General features: G+C 49.0%; 3 protein-coding genes across 5 annotated transcripts in view; 1 reads left to right on the top strand and 2 right to left on the bottom strand.

The window, feature by feature from the left end:
- The window catches only part of LOC140394990 (uncharacterized), a 29174-nt gene extending 26576 nt beyond the window's left edge, over positions 1-2598 (bottom strand). For both annotated transcript variants that reach the window (XR_011936085.1, XM_072482264.1), the window contains exon 1: positions 2484-2598. Coding sequence is in view for 1 of the 2 variants with exons in the window: in XM_072482264.1 (XP_072338365.1) it covers positions 2484-2542 (59 nt within the window). In the remaining variant the exon portion in view is untranslated. The remainder of the gene's footprint in view (positions 1-2483) is intronic.
- Positions 2599-3579: 981 nt separating this feature from the next.
- Positions 3580-24524, top strand: part of rfxank (regulatory factor X-associated ankyrin-containing protein) — a 23428-nt gene continuing 2483 nt past the window's right edge. Inside the window, exons 1-8 of one of the 2 annotated variants that reach the window (XM_072482260.1) lie at positions 3584-3804; positions 7735-7898; positions 8125-8461; positions 10513-10620; positions 13020-13085; positions 15140-15240; positions 19324-19449; positions 20025-20091. In XM_072482260.1, coding sequence (XP_072338361.1) covers positions 7890-7898; positions 8125-8461; positions 10513-10620; positions 13020-13085; positions 15140-15240; positions 19324-19449; positions 20025-20091 — 814 coding nt within the window. In that variant the 5' untranslated portion in view covers positions 3584-3804; positions 7735-7889. Of the gene's footprint in view, positions 3805-7734; positions 7899-8124; positions 8462-10512; positions 10621-13019; positions 13086-15139; positions 15241-19323; positions 19450-20024; positions 20092-24524 lie in introns of both variants that reach the window. The other variant, XM_072482259.1, reaches the window with a different exon arrangement.
- Positions 16416-24524, bottom strand: part of nr2c2ap (nuclear receptor 2C2-associated protein) — a 26322-nt gene continuing 18213 nt past the window's right edge. The window contains exon 5 of the mRNA XM_072482261.1: positions 16416-19198. Coding sequence (XP_072338362.1) covers positions 19056-19198 — 143 coding nt within the window. The 3' untranslated portion in view covers positions 16416-19055. The remainder of the gene's footprint in view (positions 19199-24524) is intronic.

Genomic DNA, 24524 nt, shown 5'->3' with positions numbered 1-24524 from the left:
TGTAGTGTGGCGAACAGAAATGCACACAGCGCTCTAACTGTGGCCTAATGAGCATTTTATACAGCTCCATCATAACCTCACTGTTCTTGCAATCTATGCCTTGGCTAATAAAGGCAAGTATCCCATATACATTCTTAACCACCTTAACTGCCTGTCCTGCTGCCTTCAGAGATCTTTGGACACGCACCCCCAAGGTCCCTCTGGTCCTCTGTACTTCCTAGGGTCCTACCGTTCATTGTGTATTCCAATACCTTTTTAGTCCTCCCAAAATGCACCACAGAGCTAGGGAGGGGCAAGGATATGGAAGAATTTTGAAAACGAGGTTAAGAGTTTTAAAATGGAAGGGATGCCTGGACTGTGGCAGATATAGGGGCGATAGGCAACGGGCGCAAGTTAGGATATGGGCAAGAGAGATTTGGTTAAGTTCAAATTTATATTGAATTGAACAGAACTAGTCAAGCGGCAACAAAGACATTGATGAAGGTTTCATCAGATGAGCTGAGGCAGGGGGCGGGGGGTTGGAATGGGTGATGCTACAGAGGTACAAGTAGGTGGTCCTGGTAATGGAGAGGATTTCTGATCAGAAGCTCACATCTGGGTAAAACAGGACTACAAATACAGGAACTTATGCAAAGGGAAAATGTTGCAGATGCTGGAAATCTGATATAAAAATAAATACGCTGGTAACACTCATAACCCCCAATCCTCTTATTAATCAAGAACCTATCAATCCCTGTCTTAAAGATACTCACTGACTTGGCCTCCAAAGCCTTCTGCGGCAATGAGTTCCCCCGAATCACCACCTTCTGGCTGAAGAAATTCTTTATCTCAGTCTGAGGCTGTGCCCTCGGGTTCTAGTCTCTCCTACTATTGGAAACAGCCTCTCCACGTCCACTCTATCGGCCATTCAGTATCCTGCAAGTTCTAATAAGACCACCCCCCCATCCTTCAAATCTCCATCGAGTACAGACCTAGAGTGCTCGACCATCATTGAGTGACCATCACTGAGCGACCATCACCGAGTGGCCATCACTGAAAGACCATCACTGAGAGACCATCACTGAGAGGCCATCACTGAGAGGCCATCACCGAGAGGCCATCACCGAGAGGCCATCACCGAGAGACCATCACCGAGAGACCATCACCGAGTGGCCATCACCGAGTGGACATCACCGAGAGACCACCACCGAGACCATCACCGAGTGGCCATCACCGAGTGGCCATCACCGAGTGGCCATCACCGAGTGACCATCACCGAGTGACCATCACCGAGTGGACATCTCCGAGAGACCACCACCGAGAGACCACCACCGAGAGATCATCACCGAGTGACTATCACCGAGTGGCCATCACCGAGAGACCATCACCGAGAGACCATCACCGAGTGGCCAGAGTGACCATCACCGAGTGGCCATCACCGAGAGACCACCACCGAGTGACCACCATCGAGTGACCAACACCGAGTGACCATCATCGAGTGACCATCACCGAGTGACCATCACCGAGAGAACATCACCGAGAGACCATCACCGAGTGGCCATCACCGAGAGGCCATCACCGAGAGGCCATCACCGAGAGACCATCACCGAGTGGCCAGAGTGACCATCACCGAGTGGCCATCACCGAGAGACCACCACCGAGAGACCACCACCGAGTGACCAACACCGAGTGACCAACACCGAGTGACCATCATCGAGTGACCATCACCGAGAGACCATCACCGAGTGGCCATCACCGAGTGGACATCACCGAGTGGACATCACCGAGAGACCATCACCGAGTGGACATCACCGAGAGACCATCACCGAGAGACCATCACCGAGAGACCACCACCGAGAGACCACCACCGAGAGACCACCACCGAGAGACCACCACCGAGTGACCAACACCGAGTGACCAACACCGAGTGACCATCATCGAGTGACCATCACCGAGAGACCATCACCGAGTGGCCATCACCGAGTGGACATCACCGAGAGACCATCACCGAGTGGACATCACCGAGAGACCATCACCGAGAGACCATCACTGAGAGACCATCACCGAGTGGCCATCACCGCCGGTAGTGGACATCACCGAGAGACCATCACCGAGAGACCATCACTGAGAGACCATCACCGAGTGGCCAGAGTGACCATCACCGAGTGACCATCACCGAGTGGCCATCACCGAGAGACCATCACCAAGTGACCACCACCGAGTGACCAACACCGAGTGACCATCATCGAGTGACCATCACTGAGAGACCATCACCGAGTGACCATCACCGAGACCATTAGAGTGACCACCATCGATCGACCATCACTGAAAGACCATCACTGAGTGACCATCACTGAGACCACTAGAGTGACCATCACCGAGTGACCATCGGCGAATGACCACCAGTGAGAGACGGTCACTAACAAGCCCAGACTTGCTGCTCGGGTGCACACACAACAGGAGCCTCCATGTCCAGCATTGCTTTAACGTATAAATGTCCTTACTCAGCATCGTCCTCCTCTATGGCCCAGTGCAAGCGCCTGGCCAGCAGCTCGCTGCTCATCTTCCCCGGCCCGGGGCTCGGGCCGCCGCCTCCAGACTCCAATCAAACCCTACCGCCAACACCGCCGCCTGCGTCATCCGCCCCGCCCCATCTCGCCGCCCCGCCCCGCCCCGCCCCCTCTCGCCGGCCCGCCCCGCCCCCTCTCGCCGGCCCGCCCCGCCCCCTCTCGCCGGCCCGCCCCGCCCCCTCTCGCCGGCCCGCCCCGCCCCCTCTCGCCGGCCCGCCCCGCCCCGCCCCCTCTCGCCGGCCCGCCCCGCCCCCTCTCGCCGGCCCGCCCCCTCTCACCAGCCCCGCCCCGCTGCCAGCGTCACTGGCCTCTCCACCGTTAGCGTCACCGACCCCGACCTGCCGCCTGCATCACTGGACCCGCCTCCTCCACCCTCAGCACCCAATCGGACCACAGGCACTCCCGGCCACGTCGGTCCATTGGCCAGCCGGACAGCCTATCAGGTCGCGCCCCCACTTCCCCCTTTCCTCTGCCTGGATCAACCAAACCGTAAAAGGGGGAGGGGCGGCTAACATAATTATTAATGTCACGCGAGTCAAACGAAACAGGCCGAACCTTAAAACATCTACATCTTGGTAAACAATTATTTCTGATAAATTGATCTGACAGTTGGGTTGAGGACAGTTGTTAAAATAATTAGGAAACAAGCGCTTTATTATTGTTCCTCCCATGTTAGCATTGGTTGCGCCTGATTGGCAGGTCCCAGGTCTGGTTTGCAAAAAAACCCTCAAATTTGCAAGATTGATTTTCATGAGCGTGTTTCTTCGTATATTTTCATGCTATAAAAACTTGCAATTTAGAAATTAGCCACTGGCAGCTTCACACTGGAGATCAGATCTGACTTTAAATCATCACTCAAACTATTCTTAAGGTGCCTCCTCTGCTTGATTTGTATTGGATGCAGCACAGGGGCGTGATGTCGATTGGTTCCCCCTGCTGTCATTCATGACTGGTGCCCGGGGGGGGGGGGGAGGAGGAGGGGCCGCAGGGGGAGGGGGTGAAAAGGGGCTTGTGCCCCTTTGTGCCCCTTGTGCAATGTATCAGTGGGAAGGTGTGTTTGTGGAAGGGACTAAATTGTAGAGAATGACATTGCTAATTCTACAAGAAAATACACACATTAAAATCTTCTCAAATGCATTGTGGGATATTTCAATCTACTTTCACTTTTGATATGGAACTGTTCACGACTGTTCAGAGACATTGCATTATATCAGTACATTTTGTTGTTGATTGGAAAGATTTCATTTATTCCAAGGTATTGTGCATGCGTTTGAAAAATATATATTTTTAAAAGTGCCTGAATTGGAGCAATATTGGGGAAAGGGTTGAATGTATTTGGAATACTGCACTGAGAAACAGTATTTTTAGAATTCAGAGATGCATTTTGAGTTTCTGCAGTTGCCAAATAGTTTGCATGTTCAGAACAGTTACAACACGGTTATCAATGTCAGAGATTTATGTCTGCATCATTCTGTGTTCTTGAGATTCATCAGCCTGCAATTATTGAGTAGAAAGCTACTAGAAACATGTTTTGAAAGGCATTTTTAGGTCTGATAGCATTGACAAAATGTCACAAGTCAGGATAATGGTCACAAACAATTTAAACTATGTTAAGGTTTTTCAGCCTGAGAGGTACGAAAAGTGTTCTCTGGTCCTCGTGTTAAAATCCCTCCTCGCTCCCTCCCTATCTCTAATTTTCTCCAGCCCCACGAACCCCCCCCAAAAATACCCAGAGCTCTTCTAACTCTGGCCTCTTGGGCATGCCCCGAATTTAATCGCTTCATCATTGGTAACTGTGCATTGCTGCCTCGTCCCCAAGCTCCATAATATGCTTCATAAACATTTCTGCGTCACTTTACTTGTTTAAGACAGGAGCAGCAGCGGGGGCGAGGGGAGCAGCAGGGGGGCGAGGGGAACAGCAGCGGGGCGAGGGGAGCAGCAGTGGGGTGAGAGGAGCAGTAGCGGGGTGAGGGGAACAGCAGCCGGGCGAGGGGAACAGCAGCGGGGCGAGGGGAGCAGCAGCGGGGCGAGGGGAGCAGCAGCGGGGTGAGGGGAGTGGGAGCAGTAGCAGGGTGAGTGGAGCCGTGCTAGCAGGGGTGAGAATGCAAGGCACGAGTTGGGAAAATGAGACCCTTTAAAAGTGACGTCACTGACAATGAGGCAGATGTTCGGTGGTTGATGAGTGTCTGCATCCGACAGCGAAGCTTGGTCTCCATGCATCTCACAATTCCCTGCCACTCGGCCAATACCTCACTTCACTGGGGCCGTGTGCTGGTTGGTGTGCAATGACCACCCCACAGTAAAAGAATCCACGCACAGGCATCTTCCACTCCAACCCCACCCTACCTATCCAAATGAATTTCGGGACGTGGGACGTCAGCATCCCAACAGCAACAGACAAGAATGTCGCACCGCCATCTTAGCCTAGGAACTCTGGCACCACAACATTGACATCGCCGCCCTGAGCGAGACACGACTGGCAGGAGAAGGCCAGCTTAAAGAACAAGGTGGCGGATGCACCTTTTGGAAAGGCAAACCAGAAGAAGAACGTTATCTTTATGTGGTCGGCTTTGCTTAAAAAACAAACAGGTCAAACGTCTCAACGAACCCCCCCGTGTGGGGTGAGCGAGCACCTCATGACCCTAAAAGCTCACCCTGCCCCAGAAGCAGCACATCAGCTGTCAGTGTCTAATCCCCAACTCTAGATGCAACGGACGAGACAAAAAAAGGCATTCTACTCCAGCTTTGACCAATCGCGGTCCAGCATCCCAAAGGGAGACAAGCTGCTTCTCCTCGGTGACTTCAATGCTACAGTCGGGAAGGAGCAAACCTTTGGAAAGGCCTGTTAGGCAGGGAAGGTGTGGGAAATACAAATGCCAATGGAGTCCTCCTGACAAAACGTTTAGAACATGACTTGGTCATCACAAACACCCTATTCCACCAGAGAGAGACAAGCAGCAGACCTCATGGCAACACCACCACTCCACACCACGACCGGAGCTGATGACTGCTGGACTGACCACCAACCACCCTGGCCCCAAGCCGGCAGAGACAGAACAAACTCTGCCACAGGAGATACAATGTCGTTGGACACAAAGAACCTGAGAAAAAAGAGCTACTCAGTTGGCGCCTCACAGCTAACCTGGTGACAACCAACGAGCCAGAGCCACAGAACGTCCACCCACAGATGGAGACTCAGCAACTCCCTGACAACCACGATGTGCGCGGCTTCTTCAGCACAGTTAAAACCATCTACGGTCCGAGTACCCAGGGACTCACTCCACTGAGAGCCAAAAACGGAGAGGCGCTCATCAAAGACAGAAAGGCAGTCAACACCCACTGGAAAGAGCACTTAGAGGGCCTCCTCAACCAGGACACAGACTTTGCCGCAAGTGCCCTCGACACCATCCCACAACACGTTACCTGCCACCATCTCAGGGCAACCCCAGCTCGCCATGAGGTCGAAAAACCCATCTGACAGCTGAAAAACAACAAGGCCTCTGGCGCAGATGGAATCCCCGCAGAAGTATTAAAATGCGGCGGAGAGGCACTCTTGACAAGAATCTACAACCTCATCACCCTTATCTGGAAGGAAGAGAGCATGCCGGGTGATTCAGAGACGCTTTAATTGTGACTGTCTTCAAGAGAGGATCGCTACAAGGACACCCAGAAAGCCTCCGTAAATGAATGCAACATCCCCATCGATATGTGGAAATCGCTTGCCTTAGAACACACAAACTGGAGGAAAAGCATCCACAAAAGCGCCAATCATCTTGAGCGCAACAGGGTGGAGCACGCGGGGGGCAACGTAAACAGTGGAATGAGAGCGCAGAATCCAGAGCGTCCCACCCACACACCTCATCAAACACCACCTGCCAAACCTGTGGCAGAGTCTGCGGTTCCAGGATTGGACTATTCAGCCACCGAAGAACCCACCTCCCCGGAGTGGAAACAAGTCATCCTTGACCCTGAGGGACAGCCTTAGAAGAAGACTCTATCAAGTCTACTCAGTATTTTATATGCTTCAATAAACCATTCTTCTAAACTCCAATGGGAAAGGCCCAACTCGTTCAACCTTTCTTCATAAAGTGAACCCTTTGTCAAGTGAACCTTCTCTGAACTGTTTCTAACATAATTGTATCTGTTTTCAAATAAGGAGACCAAAGGTGGGAAGAAGGACAATAAAAACAATGGCAAGGATTCTGTTATGGACAGGGAAGAGAGGCAAACTGAAATCCTTTATTTTTTCCTTGCCATCTGTCCATAAGCAAAGTGGGCAGCACGGTAGCACAAATGGATAGTGCTGTGGCTTCACAGCGCCAGGGTCCCAGGTTCGATTCCCCGCTGGGTCACTGTCTGTGCGGAGTCTGCACGTTCTCCCCATGTCTGGGTGGGTTTCCTCCGGGTGCTCCGGTTTCCTCCCACAGTCCAAAGATGCGCAGGTTAGGTGGATTGGCCGTGATAATGTCTTCTGGATGTGACAATTCATAATATATTTGGAAGGGACCTTTGTTTGGACTCTTGAGCTGCATAAATGCCATAAACATTGGTGAAAACACACACTGGGTATAGTTAAAGATTTGCATTTATATAGTGCCTTTCACAACCCCAGACCATCCCAAAGTGTTTCACCAATGAACTTCTGTTGGAAGTGGAATCACAGGTGTAATACAGGAAATAGAGTCGGCAATTTGAAATGAAATGAAAATCGCTTATTGTCACAAGTAGGCTTCAAATGAAGTTACTGTGAAAAGCCCCTAGTCTCTACATTCCGCCACCTGTTAGGGGAGGCTGGTACGGGAATTGAATCCACGCTGCTGGCCTGCCTTGGTCTGCTTTAAAAGCCAGCTATTTAGCCCTGTGCTAAACCAGCCCCAATTTGGACACAGCAAGCTCTCCTAAACAGCAATATGATAATGACCAGATCATTTGTTTTAGTGATGTTGGGTGAGGGATAAATATTGATCAGGGCACTGGGGAGAACCCCTCTGTTCTTCTTTGAAACAGTGCTGTGGGCTCTTTGACATCCACTAGACTGGGGTAGACAGGAGCTCTGTGTTTAATGTCTCACCTGAAAGATAGCACCGTACCTGTGACAGTGTGGCACTCCCCCAGTATTGCACTGGGAATGTTAACTTAGACTGTGTGCTGACGTTTATGTGCTTAAATTCCTATATTTCAACAGTGATTACACTCAAAAGTACTTCATTGGCTGTAAAGTGCTTTGAGGCGGCCTGTCTTTGTGAAAGACATCATATAATTACAAGTCTCTGGAGTGGGTTTTGAAGCCACAATCTTCTGGCTCAGAGGCAAGAGAGCTACCACTGAAGCAGTGGACACATGAAGGAGGTACTTTCAATTTAATTCAATTTAATTTATGATATGCATGCGTGATCTAGAGGTTTAATGATGGCAGTAACTCTGAAAACAATTTGGAGTGGGGGGTGGGGGTGCGGGGGGGGGGGGGGGGGATCTCAAATACTTGCTGATCACCCAAATGTAGGAATAATACCCGTTTACCAGAGGGTTTTGCGATATGTGTCTATAGATTCTTGTTTCCATGCTACCATTTCAGACGGTACGCAGCAAGATGGAAGAAGAGGAAAGAAGCAACCACCAAGGTGGTGATGGCACCAAAAGAGTTGTGGAAGGTATTGGGGGGAAAGAACTACGTAATGAACCACTGCCATGCAATAATGGAGACCGAAATTGGAGCCAGAATACTTCTCCCAATAAAACCAGCAAGAAAGAACCAGAGGTTGCATCAAGCAGCATAATCCAGATAACGAGCGCAACGCTGCAGGTGATTGATCAGTCACAGCAGATTATAACGCTCAATGTTGGAAGCACTCAAGAACAGGAGAAGGATCAGATGACACCTGACCTGGAAGCAGTCTCTACACTGTCGAATGGTAAGTCACGAGGAAATCTCCTTGGCGATAGCCAATGTCCATTATAAGTGGAGTCTCGTAACCCACCCTTAGTGCTCTGGGAATTGATATGGGGAACTGGGGCTATTCAAGTTTAAATACCAGACTAAGGGGGTATCAGGAAAGATAAAACAGACCGGTGAATGTTTCCATAGAAAAAAGAAGGCTGAGGGGTGATTCGATAGAACAGAGGCCTTATAACTTAACAGATTTGAGAGGGTAAGAGGGAGAGAAGATGTTTCCACTGACAGGCAAGACCGAAACTAGGGAGGCAGAAATAAACATAGTCACTAATAAATCCAATAGGGAATTCAGGAGAAACTTCCCTACCCAGAGGAAGTTTAGAATGTGGAGACCGCTACCACAGGGAGTGGTCGAGGTCAAAAGCGTAGATGCATTTAAGGTGAAGCTGGATGAATACTGAGGAAGGAACAGAAGGCTATGCTGATCGAGGTGAGATGAAAAAAGGTAGGAGACTTGTGTGAAGCATAAATATTGGCAAAAAACAATTGGACCGAATGGTCTGTTTGTGTGATGCAAAACTCTGGAAGAAGGTGTTCAGATAATCTTACCGTGATGAGCATGGTGTTAAAAGAGTGGAAATGGTAAATCTTGAACGGTACTTCAGATCGAACTCTTCACCGAAAGGAACCACAGGTTCAAACTAGTGAAAGGCTGATTTACAATGATGCAAAGAGTAATTAACCTAAAGAATGGAATCCTGGGATGGGTCAGAGAGATAGCAGTGGATTTGGACAGTCTGTGTGTTGTAGTGAACCAACCACACTAAAATCTCTTCTGCTATTCATTCCCTTAATATCAATGGGGGAGGGAAGATCTGAGAGATGTATTAATGGGTGGTTGATTTGGTATTACCCATTTTAAACTAGTGTCTCAAGTCAAAATTAACACCCAAAACCTGAAAATAATATATGTTGACTTGCCACAGGCGATAACGAGGTGTTTTTTTGAATGAATGAACAATTGAATCTCTCTTGCAATAATCAACAGTGAGCAAGTTCTGAGTAACTTGAAGCAGGAACGTTTTGGCAATTTTGTGTCTGCACCCAGTGACACCATGACATTTCCAGTAGATGGCAATCAGGTTGGCTATAAACCCTGATCCCATTCAATTCCAAATGTGAATGACAGGAACATGTCAGGATCTGCGTAGGTGTTGCAGGCCTCCATACTCAGGCATCTAGCCATCTGTCTAATGGGAGAGTGCTGCACGGTCAGAGGTGTCGTCTTTTGAATAAGGTGTTTAACCGAGCCCCATCACTATCAAGCAGATGTTTTGACCAGAAGGTAACCAATACTGTTTCCGGTACTCGATTTCTTACCATTCTGGAAGGTGCTTTTGCATGGATTTTGTTAAGGACAAAACCTAGTTAGCTGTGATGTTCTGTCATTGAATATCCGACTGTTGTTCACTAGTCCAACCTCACACATTTAGAGCTATGTCCTGCGCAGTATGAGGGTTGATATTGGAAGGTGCTACCCCAATCCCCTCCCTCACACAGGAGAAGAACAGGGAAGAGATTCCTCGAATGAGAAAATTGTCCTGTGATTAGACTACGCGTATATTCTCTGGAGTGTAGAAGAATGAGAGGTGGTCTCATTGAAAGGTACAACATTTTTAGTGAGCTTGACAGTATAGATGCTGAGAAGATGTTTCCCCTGGTTGGAGAATGTAGGGATCATAGTTCCAGGATAAAGGGTCAGCCATTTAGGATTGAGATGAGGCGAAATTTCTTCACTCAGGGGATTATGACTATGTGGAATTTTCTACCCCAAGAAAATTGGATACTCAGTCATTGAGTGTATTTAAGACAGAGATCGATAGATTTTTGGAATCTAAGGGAAGCTAGGGATATAATGACAAGGCAGGAAAATGAGTTGAGGTAAATAATAAGTCATGATTGTACTGAATGGCGGAGCAGTCTTGAGGGGCAGTATGGCCTACTCCTGCTCCTATTTCTGATCATCTTATATTACCATATAAATGTTATGGATGGTTTCTCGTTCCCCAGAACCGCTTTCGCTACTGGAGAAATCCAACCCCGCATACAAGTATGCCACGACGCTCACAAATAGACAACGAGGGAATGAGATCTCATCACTCCCAGCAAACATAGACAGTGGGTACCCAGGCTTTTAGTATTTGTTTTGAAATGTTGTCACTGTTATAATGTGTGAAACATGGCGGCTAATTTGCACACTGCCAGCTCCCACATACATCAATATAATGACTTTTCTATCCTGATGTTGGTTGAGGGGCAAACATTATCCAAGACACCAAGTGTAACTCCCCTGCTCGTCTTCAAAATAGTGCCATCAGATCTTTGGGCAGACGGTGGCGTAGTGGTATAGTCGCTGGACTAGTAAACCCGAGACCCAGCGTGATGCTCTGGGGATCCAGGTTCAAATCCCGTCACTGCAGATCGTGAAATTTGAATTCATTAAAAATCTGGAATTAATAGGGCAGCATGGCGGCACAGTGGTTAGCACAGCTGCCTCACGGTGCCGAGGTCCAGGTTCGATCCCGACTCTGGGTCAGTGTCCGTGCAGAATTTGCACATTCTCCCCACAACCCAAAGATTTGCAGGCTAGGTGGATTGGCCACGCTAAAGGCCCTTTAATTGGAAAAAATGAATTGGGTACCCTAAATTAAAAAAAAAAAAAATCTGGAATTATTAATAATATAATAATAACCTTTTATTGTCACAAGTATGAAGTTACTGTGAAAAGCCCCTGGTCGCCACATTCCGGCGCCTGTTCTGGTAAGCTGGTACGGGAATTGACCTCGCGCTGCTGGCTTTGTTCTGCATCACAAACACTGAGCTAAACCAGCCCCTAGTGCCTCCAGTGGAGAAGAATTAAAGTCTAATGATGACCATGAAACCATTGTCGATTGTCGTAAAAATCCATCTGGTTCACTAATGTCCTTGAGAGAAGGAAATCTGCCATCCATACCTGGTCTGGCCTACATGTGACTCAAGACCCACAGCAATGTGGTTGACCCTTAACTGCCCCCTCAAGGGAAATTAGGGATGGGCAATAAATGCTGGCACAGCCTGCGATGCCCATGGCCCATAAGCAAATAAGAAAAATCATCCACCCACGAGAGCAAATTGGTGCTTGGTTAAACACCTTGGGCGTCATTCTCCGACCCCCCGCTGGGTCGGAGAATCGCCGGGGGCTGCCGTGAATCCCGCCCCCGCCGGTTGCCGAAGTCTCCGGCACCGGAGATTGGGCGGGGGCGGGAATCGCGCCGCGCCGGTTGGCGGGCCCCCCGCTCGATTCTCCGGCCCGGATGGGCCGAAGTCCCGCCGATAAATTGCCTGTCCCGCCGGCGTAAATGAAAACACCTATTTACCGGCGGGACAAGGCGGTGCGGGCGGGCTCCGGGGTCCTGGTGGGGGGGCGCGGGGCGATCTGGCCCCGGGGGGCGCCCCCACGGTGGCCTGGCCCACGATCGGGGCGGACCGATCCGCGGGCGGGCCTGTGCCGTGGGGGCACTCTTTCCCTTCCGCCTCCGCCACGGTCTCCACCATGGCGGAGGCGGAAGAGACTCCCTCCACTGCACATGCGCGGGAAACTGTCAGCGGCCGCTGACGCTCCCGCGCATGCTCCGCCCCGACATGTCATTTCCGCGCCAGCTGACGAGGCAACAAAGGCCGTTTCCACCAGCTGGCGGGGCGGAAATTCCTCCGGCGTCGGCCTAGCCTCTCAAAGTTGGGGCTCGGCCCACAAAGATGCGGAGCATTCCGCACCTTTGGGGGCGGCGCAATGCCCGTCTGATTGGCGCCATTTTGGGCGCCAGTCGGTGGATATCGCGCCGTTTCGGGAGAATTTCGCCCCTTATTCAAAAGACGGCACCTCTGACCGTGCAGCACTCCCTCAGGACTGCATTGGGTGTAGATTTTTGTCCTCGAGCCTCTGCGGCGCAACTTGAATTTTGCGACCTCCTGAGCAACAGCCACCAGAGGGATCAGAGACCCGAGTTAACATCCTGGGAAGAACTCCTACTTGAATCCGAGGGAAGAAAGTTCCAGTGGAGAAGAATTCGGATCCATACAATTTGGAAACACGCCCGCAGTTCTTCCACTAGACATTTTGTACTCAACGTGACAAATGATCACTCATCACGTGACAACGTGACAAAGGGCAGCATGGTAGCACAGTGGCTAGCACAGTTGCTTCACAGCTCCAGGGTCCCAGTTTCGATTCCCGGCTTGGGTCATTGCCTGTGCAGAGTTTGCACGTTCTCCCTGTGTCTGCGTGGGTTTCCTCCGGGTGCTCCGGTTTCCTCCCACAGTCCAAAGATGTGCGGGTTAGGTGGCTTGGCCATGCTAAATTGCCCTTCGCGTCCAAAAAGGTTAAGTGGCGGTTACTGGGTTACGGGGATAGGGTAGATACGTGGGCTTGAGTAGGATGCGCTTTGTAAGGGCCGGTGCAGACTCGATGGGCCGAATGGCCTCCTTCTGCACTGTTAATTCTACAATACTATGAAATGTTTTTCTTGCTCCCTTCACAGCACTATCAATTCATCAGCTGGCGGCTCAGGGGGACCTGGTGAAACTCATGTCACATCTTCAACAAGGTAAGCAAGAGAAATAGAGCTGGACTATAGGGGGAGACAGTGGAGGAGTGGCAATGCTACTGAACTAGTAATCTAAAGGACCAGGTTAATATCCACCGGAAATAATAATTTGCCAAATTTATGACCACTTTTACTGATACCAACTCAATACTTACACTTTTTTTCAGTAAACTACCCTGCTGGGATCTGAATAATCCCATTCGCTGGATTATTAGACCAGGCCTCAGATTTACTAGTCCAACAACAAAATTGTTACTCTATCCTACCCAATTCAAACGTGTATTAACCTGTCACTCATCCGTTGATTTCTATATTCTCTGGAGATTATGTGATTGCATTGAAACATAACGGACGGGCTTCTCCGGTTGCTGATGCCGAAATCGCGTTCACCGATTGGCTGGAGAATACCCGTTTACAACCAAATCAGCAGCGGCGACGCCCCCCCCCCCCCATGCTCCTCCCCCGACCGGCCGAGTTCCCGACGGCGTCAGTCGCGTGCGGCATCATCCATCGGGAACTTGGCGTGCGGCTGTGGACTCAGTCCAGTGCCGACACAGTCGGGGGAGGGCTGATCCGCTGCGGGCAGGGGGGACTTTGACGGGGGCTGGGGCACTGTTGGTTGTTGGTCCGGGGCTCACGAGCTGGCCAAAGGGGGGGCACTATGTCGCAGGCTGGGTCCGTGAGCACCCGGCACCATGTTGCATGGCATGGCCGCCGCTGTGTGCATGGGCATGCGCAGCCCCGGGCCCGGCAATTCTCTGGGCTGCATTGGCAATTCGAGCCGGGTGCTCTACGCTGCTGGCATGCTAGCCCCCAACAAAACAGGGAATCGGTGGCTGTTGGGCGGCAAATTTTCGGTCCTAAAATGCCACCGTTCCCACGCCGGCGTGGGACGTAGCCTTAAAATCGGAGAATCCAGCCCAACATTGTTTAGAAGGCTTGATAGGCTAGATGCTGAAAGGCCAGTTGACCTGGCTGGAGAGCTAGGGGGGGGGGGGGGGGGGTGCGGGGGATCACAGTCTAGGATGAGGAACTGGACATTAAGACCAGCACGGGCATACCGTGTGGGCAGCACGGTAGCATTCTGGATAGCACAATTGCTTCACAGCTCCAGGGTCCCAGGTTCGATTCCGGCTTGGGTTACTGTCTGTGCGGAGTCTGCACATCCTCCCCGTGTGTGCGTGGGTTTCCTCTGGGTGCTCCGGTTTCCTCCCACAGTCCAAAGATGTGCAGGTTAGGTGGATTGGCCATGATAAATTGCCCTTAGTGTCCAAAATTGCCCTTAGTATTGGGTGGGGTTACTGGGTTATAGGGATAGGGTGGAGGTGTTGACCTTGGGTAGGGTGCTCTTTCCAAGAGCAGGTGCAGACTCGATGGGCCGAATGGCCTCCTTCTGCACTGTAAATTCTATGATAATCTATGACCCCATGACCTACTCCAATATCTTAGCATCAGGAGCAAAGGTTGGTTCATGGAGCTGAAATACAAATCAGCCATGATCTAATTGAATGGCGGAACAAACCCAAGGGGCTGAATGGCCTACTCCTATCCCTAAATCTATGTTGATTATAATAATAATCTTTATTGTCACAAGTAGGTTAACAATGCAATGAAGTTACTGTGAAAAGCCCCTAGTCGCCACATTCCGGCGCCTGTTCGGGTACACAGAGGGAAACTTCAGAATGTCCAAATTACCTAACAGCACATCTTTCGGGACTTGTGGAAGGAAACCGGAGCACCCGGAGGAAACCCACGCAGACACGGGGAGAATGTGCAGACTCCACACAGACAGTGACCCAAGCCAGGAGTCGAACCTGGGACTCGGGCGCTGTGAAGTAACAGTGCTAACCACTGTGCTACGTGCTGTTACACTTTCTCTCTTTGTAATCTCAGTGGCAAATAGTTCTTATGCCAAGGCCCAATCATAAGTGCTGCTTGCGAGCAACATCATGGTGAAGACAATGGTGTGGACAGATCCGACGGGCCTGACAGTTCAGGCTTATTTCTTATCTTCCTTAAAATGCTGCTAAAATGCGCTTTTTTCCATTTTATAGGGAGTTCATTGCTCAATGTGCCGGACGAGCGAGGCTTTACACCATTAATGTGGGCGGCAGCGTTTGGGGAAATAGCTGTTGTGAAGTTTTTGCTCGAGATGGTGAGACTAAGAGAAAGTTATTTGTTTTTTTACTATGCTGCTTTCAAGTCAACTTCATCTACTCATTGAGGAGGTGCAGGCATTTGCAATGCCAGGCTACTTAAAAAATTGTTTTGTGAAATAGAGGGCGCGATTCTCCCGCACCGGGCCGGAGAATCGGCGCAACCACGCCACACCACGCCGGCGCGCGATTCTCCGAGGTGCGGAGAATCGGCGCCATTTGCGCCGGCGCGTTTGGCGCGATGCCGGTCGCGGGCCGCTGTCCGCCTGTGGGGCGGGGAAAAGCGCTCCTTCACTGGGTGAGGGAAGCCTCCGACGGGGTCTGGCCCACCAATCGGCGGGCCGGCCTATCCCCCCCCCCCCGGGCCTATTTTGTTGCGCGGCCATGTTGCGTCGGGGCCGGCGCGCTGAAGAAGTCGTCCACGCATGCACGGGTTGGCGCGGCCCAACTGCGCATGCGCGGGTTGGCGTGGCACCCATTTGGCACCGGGAAGGGAGGCTGGAGCGGCGTGAACCGCTCCAGCACCGTAGGGGGCCAGAATCGGTAGTCCCCGCACATGTTTCACGCCATTGTGAAACGCGACGGCGTTCACGACTGCGCGAACACTCTGTCTCCATTTCGGAGAATCGCTCCCGTAGCGCTCATTAGTTTGAGACATTGACTCTCAGATAAGAAATGCCTCAATTTGAAAATTCTTAATTGTTTTAAAATTCTTCCATGATCTGACACTGCCCTACCCAACACCCCTCCCCATCTCAGTAATTCTCCTTCAGCCTTACAACTCCATGAAATCTTTGCGCTCCACTATCTGAGTATCCTGAATTTTACTGTTGGCAGCTGTGCCGTCAGTTGCCAAGGCTTTAGGCTCTGGAATTCTCAATCTAAGTCTTTCCACCTCCTTTAAAACACTGCTTAAAACCTCTGCCCTGAAACCTCCTTATGTGACTCAGTGTCAAAACTTATTTGACAATGCTCCTGCAAAGCAACTTGGCACCTTTCACTATCTTAGAGGTGCTCCTCTTATGGGCCAGGGCTTACAAAATGCAAAGTGTATTATGAAGTTCACCTGACCTATAACTTTTATGTTGAATTTAGCTAGGATGAGCACACGAGCCTTCACTTCGGGATACTCATCAGACTTCCTTGGTGCTTTTTTCGAAACAAAGTTTATTATAAGAATATAGTTAACATATATAAAACACAGCAGAATTTGTTATCAATTACAAACATGAAGAAAAAACAACAGCTATAGTAATCTCTGTATATAACTCTTAATGAATCCCCCTTAGTAACTGTTGGAGTTACACTTGGAGTATAGTGTTCAATTCTGGTCGCCACACTACCAGAAGGATGTGGAGGCTTTAGAGAGGGTGCAGAAGAGATTTACCAGGATGTTGCCTGGGATGGAGGGCATTAGCTATGAGGAGCGGTTGAATAAACTCAGTTTGTTCTCACTGGAATGAGGGAGGTTGAGGGGTGACCTGATAGAGGTCTACAAAATTATGAGGGGCATAGACAGAGTGGATAGTCAGAGACTTTTTCCCAGGGTAGAGGGGTCAATTACTAGGGGGCATAGTTTAAGGTGCGAGGAGCAAGGTTTAGAGTAGATGTACGAGGCAAGTTTTTTACACAGAGGGTAGTGGGTGCCTGGAACACACTGCTGGAGGAAGTGGTGGAAGCAGGGACGACAGGTCCGTTTAAGGGGCATCATGATAAATACATGAATAGGATGGGAATAGAGGGATACGGAGCCAGGAAGTGTAGAAGTTTTTAGTTTAGACGGGCAGCACGGTCGGCGCAGGCTTGGAGGGCCGAAGGGCCTGTTCCTGTGCTGCACTTTTCTTTGTTCAGTACAAAATCCAGTAAACCAAAACCCCTTTCAACAGTGTGGCCCAGCACACTGTAATCTCACTGGAATGGGACTGGTCCTTTCCCTGAGATCCAGCCTCCAACCAGCAGATTCAAAACTCCTCCCGGAAAGCACCTCTATCTTTAAAATGACCAAGGCAGTTTGACACACCCAATGTGCTTTCAGTTCCCTGCAACAGGTTTAAAATGAAATACTGCTTCTCTTCTGCAGTCCAAAACAACAACCGAAACTGAAACCCAAAAACGTAAACCCCCACTCACCAGCCACAGTCCAGCTCCACCCACAAATGACATCACTGAACCGTGCCACAAGTCACGTGGCAAGAGAAAACCTTTCTTTAAGGGACACTCGCATGTGACACTATATAAATACAAGTTGTTGCTATTGAAGAACTGAACACCTTCCATTTCAGGCAAGTGTCAGTTTTAAATAGTTGCAGGTCAGGAACAAGTGGGTAGAACACCCTCCCTGTTGACGTGAGCCCACCCAATGCTTGGTGCTACCCCCACAGCCCAACAGCCAAGACTAAGATCTCAGGATCATCTATGTGTCACTCCTGTCTGTTATGCAGCCAATCAAATATAATTAAACTGAACCACTCAGACCAAGAAGATCCCGGACTCATCATAGTCCAGCAACCACACGAGGAGCAACGCAACCCTAGCATCAATGTATAGTGAGCATAATGATTAATTACTATTAATAATGATAAATGATGATAGTCGCCAGAGTCCCAGATGACGATAGGCTGCTTTCCCCTTTGAGGGGGAGAGCTGACTGGTGATGATTTTAACCTGAGGAACATCACACCTCAGGGTGAGGGCCAAGGTTGAGAAGGTGAGGCCTTCATGAATAACCTCAGCCGGTACGGGAATTGAACCCACGCTGCTGGCCTCGCTCTGCGTCACAAACCAGCTGTCCAGCCCACTGAGCTAAACCGGTGAAAAGTGACCATTAATAATAATCAATAATTAAATGAGCCCTGCTGGACAGATTATCTGGGAAAACTGTGGGACAGGATCATGTTTGATTATCATAGATTATCATAGAATTTACAGTGCAGAAGGAGGCCATTCGGCCCATTGAGTCTGCACCGGCTCTTGGAAAGAGCACCCTACCCAAGGTCAACACCTCTACCCTATCCCCATAACCCAGTAACCCCACCCAACACTAAGGGCAATTTTGGACACTAAGGGCAATTTATCATGGCCAATCCACCTAACCTGCACATCTTTGGACTGTGGGAGGAAACCGGAGCACCCGGAGGAAACCCACGCACACACGGGGAGGATGTGCAGACTCCGCACAGACTGCGACCCAAGCCGGAATTGAACCTGGGACCCTGGTGCTGTGAAGCAATTGTGCTATCCACAATGCTACCGTGCTGCCCGCAAAGTGAAGCACTGCTTCGATTTGATTTGATTTATTGTCACATGTACCGAAGTACAGAAAAAGTATTTTTCTGCGGCCGATGGAACGTACACAGTACGTACATAGCAGACAAAAAAATAATCAACAGCGAACATTGACAAATGGTACATTGACAGTGATCGGTTACAGTGCGGAACAAAGGGCCAAACAAAGCAAATACATGAGCAAGAGCAGCATAGGGTGTCATGAATAGTGTTCTTACAGGGCACAGATCAGCTGAGGGGGAGTCGTTGAGGAGTCTTGTAGCTGTGGGGAAGAAGCTGTTCCTATGTCTGGATGTGCGGATCTTCAGACTTCTGTGCCTTCTGTATGATGGAAGGGTCTGGAAGAGGGCAAAGCCTGGGTGGGAGGGGTCTCTGATAATGCTGTCTGCCTTCCTGAGGCAGCGGGAGGTGTATACAGAATCAATGTGAGGGTGGAAAGCTTGTGTGGTGCGTTGGGCTGAGTTCACCACACTCTGCAGTTTATTGTGATCTTGGACCAAGCAGTTGCCATACCAGGCTGTGATGCTGGCTAGGATGCTCTCCATGGCACATCTGTAGAAGTTTGTGAGAGTCGATCCAGACATGCACAGTTGAATAACCATTTAGGCTGACACTCAGACAGGGAATAGCCAATTGGGTGAGACCCCAGGACACTGCCAGTGCCTAATGAAGCTGTAGATCAAGGAGAGAACAATTAGAATCGGAACACATGACTATTTCATATGAATAAGCAGAATGTCTTGCATGAAATGGTTTACTTGAAACTTTGACATAAACTCAACTTACTGCCGTCACAGGGTGCTGACCCACACACTCTGGCGAAGGAGCGGGAGAGCACGCTGTCACTGGCTAGCATCCAGGGATACACCGACATTGTCCTGCTATTCCTTGACCATGGAGTGGATGTCAACATTTATGACTGGGTACGGTTATTCATGAGCTACTAGACTGCCTGATTTTTATGTGTTTGCCGTTTGTGTGTGTGGGTGTGCGAAGAAACTATGTTGTTGTGGGATTATACCTTTTAGCAACACAGACTGTTAATTGTGACACCTTTGTCTTTGGGCTTTGCATATTTAATTTACAATTATTCTAATTTTTAAGTCCTGTGACTACTCCCCTTGTGAAATTAAAACTGAATCAGCCCGTACTAATTCATTCATTTATTGCTGCGTTACACGGACAAATTAAAGAAAAGTGCCAAAGTATTTGCACACCAGACATAGTCAGATATAACACATAGAATGACAGCACAGGAAACAGGCCATTTGTCCCAATTAGTCTATTCTGGTCTTTATGCTTTATATGAGCCTCCTGCCACCCTTTACCTAATTCCATTTCCTTTCATTCCTTGCTCGCTCACATTCTTAGCTAGCTGCCCTTTATATCCACCTATGATGACCGATTGGATCATAATTTTGCAATAAAGGATTAGTTGTGTGTCACCTTGGACTGCATTGTACTGACCCTGTAATAGGCTATTGTGTGCTTTTCCTAGAATGGAGGAACTCCCTTGCTGTACGCAGTGCACGGAAATCATGTGACGTGTGTGGAAGCTCTGCTGGGTAAGTCTGAATTGGTAAGGGACAGGGAGGTGTTGGGGGCAACTGAACTTTGTAAAGCCACAGGCTGAAGTGCTTAGAGAAGGAGTTATTCCAGAGTCCTGACCAACATTCCACCCGTAGGAAACATCACCAAATAAAACAGCTGAAACCGTCCTTCATTTCGTTACTGTTTGTGGAATCTTTGAGTGCAAAGTGGCTGCAGAGAAAACAGAGATGGGACTTCAAAAGTAATTGCAGCTAATGGCAGCAACATATGTTGTCTGGTTAGATAGTGCAGTTTCAAAGTCTGCGGATGATACAAGCTTGGCAACGTAGAAAATAGCGAACGGGTTGTAGCAGACCTCAGGACGCCATGGACATCCTGCTGAACTGGGCAGACACGGGCCAGATAAGAATGAATGGATACACTTTTTAATAAAAGACTTCCATTTATATAGTACTTTTCATAACTGGAAAATCTCACCTGGACACCTCAAAGTGCTTTACAGCCAATGAAGTACTTTTTCTTTTGAAGTGTGGTCAATCTTGTCATTTAGGAAACGTGGCAGCCAATTTGCACACTGCAGCAAGCTCTCGCAAACAGCAACGTGATGTGGTAATGATCAGATAATCTGCTTTTAGTGATTTTGATTGAAGGATATATATTGGCCAAGACACCAAAGGTTGTTCTTCTTTGAAATAGAACTGTGGGATCTTCTATGTCCACCCGACCAAGCAGATAGGGGCTCGGTTTAACATCTCATCCAAGAGACGGCACCTTCGACAGGGTAGTTCTCCCTCAGCACTGTACTGGAGTATCAACCTTGATTTTCGTGTTCAAGCCCTGGATGGGACTTGATTCAGGAGAAACAACAAGGACAGTATAGTCTAATTTTATGGTGTGCGGGGGGGTGCGCGCGCAAGAGCAGAGAGAAGCGGATTCAGTAATCCTCGAAGGTGGCCGCCCCAATTGATAATCAAATAAATGCCTGTAAAGAAAGTGTATCCTTGGCTTTGGAAATAGGAGCATTAAATATACAAACCAGGAAGTCATACTAAACCTTTCCAAAGCCTCTGTTGGGGCCCCAGCTGGATAATTGTGTACAATTCTGGGGACCACATTTCAAAGCCCAGGAGAAGGTACAGAGGAAGGTTACTCGCATGATACCATGGAGTTCAGTTACATGAAGAGTTTAGAGATGCTGAGAGTGTTCTCCTTCGAGCAGAGAAGGTTAAAGTTTGACCTGTTAGAGATATTCAAAATTATGAGAGGTTCCACCAGACCAAGTAGGGAGAAACAGAGGTCAAAGATGTCAGATAACTGGGTAATGTGGAGCAATGCCTCCAGTGGGAGGATTGGTATGATCTGCAACATACTAACTGAAAGGATGATGGAATCTGATTTCAGGGTAACTTTTAAAAGGCAATAGGAAACATGGGCAGCACGGTAGCACTGTGGCTTCACAGCGCCAGGGTCCCAGGTTCGATTCTCTGCCGGCTCACTTTGTGTGGAGTCTGCACATTCTCCCTGTGTCTGCGTGGGTTTCCTCCGGGTGCTCCGGTTTCCTCCCACTAGTCCCGAAAGACGTGTGTCATTGAAAGGGGCAACACAGGTGGAGAAGGTAGTCAAGAAGGCATACGGCATGCTTGCCTTCATTGGCCGGGGCATTGAGTATAAGAATTGGCAAGTCATGTTGCAGCTGTATAGAACCTTAGTTAGGCCACACTTGGAGTATAGTGTTCAATTCTGGTTGCCACACTACCAGAAGGATGTGGAGGCTTTAGAGAGGGTGCAGAAGAGATTTACCAGAATGTTGCCTGGTATGGAGGCCATTAGCTATGAGGAGCGGTTGAATAAACTCGGTTTGTCCTCACTGGAACGAAGAAGGTTGAGGAGCGACCTGATAGAGGTCTACAAAATTATGAGGGGCATAGACAGAGTGGATATTCAGAAGCTTTTCCCCGGGGTAGAGGGGTCAATTACTAGGGGGCATAGGTTTAAGGTGAGAGGGGCAAGGTTTAGAGTAGATGTATGAGGCAAGTTTTTTTACACAGAGGGTAGTGGGTGCCTGGAACTCGCTACCGGAAGAGGTGGTGGAAGCAGGGACGATAGTGACATTGAAGGGGCATCTTGACAAATACATGAATAGGATGAGAATAGAGGGATACGGACCCAGGAAGTGTAGAAGATTGTAGTTTAGTCGGGCAGCATGGGCTTGGAGGGCCGAAGGGCCTGTTCCTGTGCTGTACATTTCTTTCTTCTTTGACATGCAGTTAGGTAATTTGGACATCCTGAATTGTCCCTCTGTGTATCTGAACAGGCGGCGGAGTGTGGTGACTAGGGGTTTTTCACAGTAATTTCACTGCAATGTAAGCCTACTTGCGACAATAAAGATTATTTATGTATTTACTTGAAAAGGACTCATTTTCAGGACCGTGTGCGCAATGAGTGCCAGAGGGTCAGTCCAAGGTGCTTGAAGCTTCTGTCACAAATGGGTGGGGGAAAGGAAAAGGGTAAGTGGAGGCAGAGAAGCCTGGAGTTGGAGGAAGGGAGTGTTTCGGAAATGGAACTCCGGATTTTCTTGGAATTTCCAATTAATCTGTAGGTCACCGCTCTGAGCAAGACCCAGAAGAAAAAAAATCAGAGGGGTATTTGTTTTTTAAAATTAATGTCAGAAAATGCCTATTTGTATCTTTCTTCACTGTCGGTCATTTGGCTAAGGAAGAGTCTATTCACTTTCTCATTGGCCACGGGAAGGCGAGGCACTGTGAGGATGGATGTTAGACAACCAATGGAAGGAGTGTGGGGGCAGTGCCGTTAAAGGCAGGTTGTCAAGAGGCATGAGAGTCCACAGAAGGATTTGGGTACGGTAAGGCCTACATCCATTGGAGCTTAGAAGAATTAGAGGTGATCTTATTGAATTGTATAAGCTTCTGAGGGGACTTAATAGGTTGGAGAATGACAGGATGTTTCCACAGAGGCTGAGTTAAATAGACTTTTGAGTTGAGGGTTATGGGGAGCAACTGGGACAATGACGTTGAGGCCAAAATCGGATCAGCCATGATCTTATCAAATGGCGGAAGAGGCTCAAGGGGCCAAATGGCCTTACATAGAACATAGAAAATACAGCACAGAACAGGCCCTTCGGCCCACGATGTTGTGCCGAACCTTTGTCCTAGATTAATCATAGATTATCATTGAATTTACAGTGCAGAAGGAGGCCATTCGGCCCTTTGAGTCTGCACCGGCTCTTGGAAAGAGCACCCTACCCAAACTCAACACCTTCACCCAACACCAGGGCAATTTGGACATTAAGGGCAATTTATCATTGGCCAATTCACCTAACCCGCACATCTTTGGATTGTGGGAGGAAACCGGAGCACCCGGAGGAAACCCACGCAGACACGGGGAGGACGTGCAGACTCCGCACAGTCAGTGACCCAAGCCGGAATTGAACCTGAGACCCTGGAGCTGTGAAGCAATTGTGCTATCCACAATGCTACCGTGCTGCCCTTGAGAACAAATAAATCTACACTATATCATTTAACCGTAATCCATGTACCTATCCAATAGCTGCTTGAAGGTCCCTAATGTTTCCGACTCAACTACTTCCACAGGCAGTGCATTCCATGCCCCCACTACTCTCTGGGTAAAGAACCTACCTCTGATATCCCTCCTATATCTTCCACCTTTCACCTTAAATTTATGTCCCCTTGTAATGGTTTGTTCCACCCGGGGAAAAAGTCTCTGACTGTCTACTCTATCTATTCCCCTGATCATCTTATAAACCTCTATCAAGTCGCCCCTCATCCTTCTCCGTTCTAATGAGAAAAGGCCTAGCACCCTCAACCTTTCCTCGTAAGACCTACTCTCCATTCCAGGCAACATCCTGGTAAATCTTCTTTGCGCCTTCTCCTGCATAATGTGGTGACATCTCCAGGAATATATTTGAGTAGAGTTGACAACGGTACTTTGGTAAGGGAAAGGCTGTACATACAGCGTGGGGGAGGCCATAAAGGACAAGGCTTTTGAATTGAATATGTTGGACAGGATTCACGTTGCAGTTTTGTACTAGTCGTGATTTATGGAGGGAGTCGCTCCCCAGGTTCCTCAATATGTTTCTCCAGAAACACATCTAACTTTCTGCTGGATAAAAGCAAATTACTGCGGATACTGGAATCTGAAACCAAAGCTTTGACAAAGGGTCATCTGGACTCGAAACGTTAGCTCTTTTCTCTCCCTACAGATGCTGCCAGACCTGCTGAGATTTTCCAGCATTTTTTCGTTGGTTTCTAACTTTCTCCTGATCCTTTTTATCCTGCCCCGCTTCAATAAAGATCCCTGGTAATATATTCCATAACGCCACAATACTTTGTATTTAAACCCTTCAGCATAGAAATCAATGGCAATGTCAATTCCTTTCATAATCTTAATTTGATAAATTCATCCTAAA

Source organism: Scyliorhinus torazame, chromosome 18 (assembly GCF_047496885.1).
Source record: "Scyliorhinus torazame isolate Kashiwa2021f chromosome 18, sScyTor2.1, whole genome shotgun sequence".
Lineage (NCBI taxonomy): Eukaryota > Metazoa > Chordata > Chondrichthyes > Carcharhiniformes > Scyliorhinidae > Scyliorhinus > Scyliorhinus torazame.
The sequence above is the reverse complement of the archived record's forward strand: the minus strand, read 5'-3'. Positions and strand labels throughout refer to the sequence as shown.